Source organism: Gracilinanus agilis, chromosome 3, assembly GCF_016433145.1.
Source record: "Gracilinanus agilis isolate LMUSP501 chromosome 3, AgileGrace, whole genome shotgun sequence".
Taxonomy (NCBI): domain Eukaryota; kingdom Metazoa; phylum Chordata; class Mammalia; order Didelphimorphia; family Didelphidae; genus Gracilinanus; species Gracilinanus agilis.
Window position 1 is genome coordinate 61,796,760 of NC_058132.1, and position 2,176 is coordinate 61,798,935.

Here is a 2,176-nt window from a genome sequence, read left to right on the forward strand (position 1 = left end):
AAATAAAGAAATAAATAAATAAATAAAGAAAGAAAGAAAGAAAGAAAGAAAGAAAGAAAGAAAGAAAGAAAGAAAGAAAGAAAGAAAGAAAGAAAGAAAGAAAGAGGGAAACAGAGAGACAGAGATGGAGAGAGAGACAGACAGAGAGATAGAAGGAGAAAGAAAGGAGAGAGAGACAGAGAAAGAGAGGGGAGAGAGATACATACACACACACAGAGAAAGAGAGAGGGAGACAGAGACAGAGATGGAGGGGACAGACAGAGAGAGGGGAGAGAGACAGAGAAAGAGGGGAAGGAGAGAGAGACACACAGAAAGAAAGAGGGAGACAGAGATGGAGGAGAGAGATAGAGAGATAGAAGGAGACAGAGAGGGGAGAGAGAGAAAGAGAGGGGAAGGAGAGAGAGACACACACAGAAAGAAAGAGGGAGACAGAGAGACAGTTGGAGGAGAGAGACAGAGAGATAGAGGGAGACAGAGAAAGAGAGGGGTGAGAGATACATACAGAAAGAGAGAGAGGAGTCAGAGACAGATAAGGGAAAGAGAGACAGACAGGGAGACAGAGACAGAGAGAGAAACACACAGAAAGAGAGAGGGGAGACAGAGACAGAGAGGAGAGAGTGACACACAGAGAGGGAAGACAGATAGACAGAAAAAGAGACAGAGGCAGAGGGAAACAGAGAAGAGAAAGAGAGAGACTTATTTTTTTAAGGATCTGTGATTTTATTACTTCCACTGATAGATATCACTTTAACCCTCTTAATAGACAGCTTATAGCAGAGACCATGTATCATTGTGGAGACAAGCACTGGCCTTGGCATTAGGAAGACCTGGTCACAGTGCCACTTCTCACTTGTGGCTCTGTGACTCTGGATAAAGTCCTTTAACTTTTCTAGACCTCTATAAATTTCCTAATCTATAAAACTGGAGATTTGGACACCATGACCTCCAAGGTCCCTTCCAGCTCTAAGTCTCTGAACTGTCACCAAGATATTCATTGCCTTGTAATGAATGTGATGAATGTCTCTGAACAATGATAATAATAACATGATTGGCATTTGGATTAGCTCTTGAAAGTTGGCAAAGTATATGGCATCGTCCTTGTTTATTTTTATTACCCACCATTTGAAGGGCCTCTGAATGTTTAGTCTGGAGAAGCTAAACTTGGGCATGGTGGCCACATCCAGGTATTTGAAAGGGCTGACCTAGAAGAAGAGTTAGACTTTCAGGAGCAGCTGGATGGCACTATGAATAGAGAGCCAGGCTTGTAGTTGGGTGGACCTGAATTCAAATGTGACCTCAGGGAGCAGCAAAGTGGCTCAGTGGATTTCTGGTCAGGCCCAGAGACAGGAGGCTCTGGGTTCAAATGTAATCTCAGACATGCCCTAACTGTGTGACCCTGGGCAAGTCACTTAACTCCAATTACCTAGCCCTTAATGAATTTTTATCTTAGAGTTATTACTAAGAGAGAAATAAGAGTTTTAATTTTAAATAGGAAGGGAGGGAGGATGGACTGAAGGACTTTTCTGGTTGGCCCTAGAGAGCATAATCTGCAACAATGGGTGGAATACGCAGAGAGGCAGGTTTAAGTCTGATGCCAGAGAAAGTTTCTATCCCTTGGAACTGTCTCCTGGAGAAATGGCAGGTTCTCTTTTACAAAACTCCCTCAAGCAGTGATGAGGGACTTACCAGACTGTCCTTATTCCAAATCTAGACCTCAATCTTTCTGCTTCTGAGCTTAGCCAGGCTGGTCCTCGGATCACAGGCCTGCCTCTCCCTCACTCTCTTATTCTGCTCAGAGATTCATCCTCTGATGAACACTTGGTACAAAAGTCACAGGACTTCTGTAGGCTTGGAGAACAGTCACCAGCCCAGCATGGCATAGCCTCAGGAAAGAACTTTCCTGGAGTGTTTACATAGATGGAACTGGGGAGAGGGCCGGGTTTCCCTGGATGGGCATAGACTGCATTTTATCTCTTCTTTTGCAGCTTGTGGAGATCATTGTATTCTGCTTACTGCTGTATTTCTACAAGGAGAAAAATGTCAACTACATCGTCGTCATCCTCCTCCTCGTTGCTCTGCTTGGTGAGGGTTCTCTTATTTTTTCCTTCCTTCCTTCCTTGCTTCCTTGCTTCCTTCCTTCCTTCCTTCCTTCCTTCCTTCCTTCCTTCCTTCCTTT

The 2,176-nt window shown here is 44.2% G+C and overlaps 1 protein-coding gene across 5 annotated transcripts in view; it reads left to right on the plus strand.

Moving 5' to 3' along the window:
- NIPAL3 (NIPA like domain containing 3) overlaps positions 1–2,176 on the plus strand; it is a 71,587-nt gene that overhangs the window by 45,318 nt on the left and 24,093 nt on the right. For all 5 annotated transcript variants that reach the window (XM_044667862.1, XM_044667863.1, XM_044667864.1 and 2 more), the window contains one exon: positions 1,986–2,082. In XM_044667862.1, the coding sequence (XP_044523797.1) occupies positions 1,986–2,082 (97 nt within the window). The remainder of the gene's footprint in view (positions 1–1,985; positions 2,083–2,176) is intronic.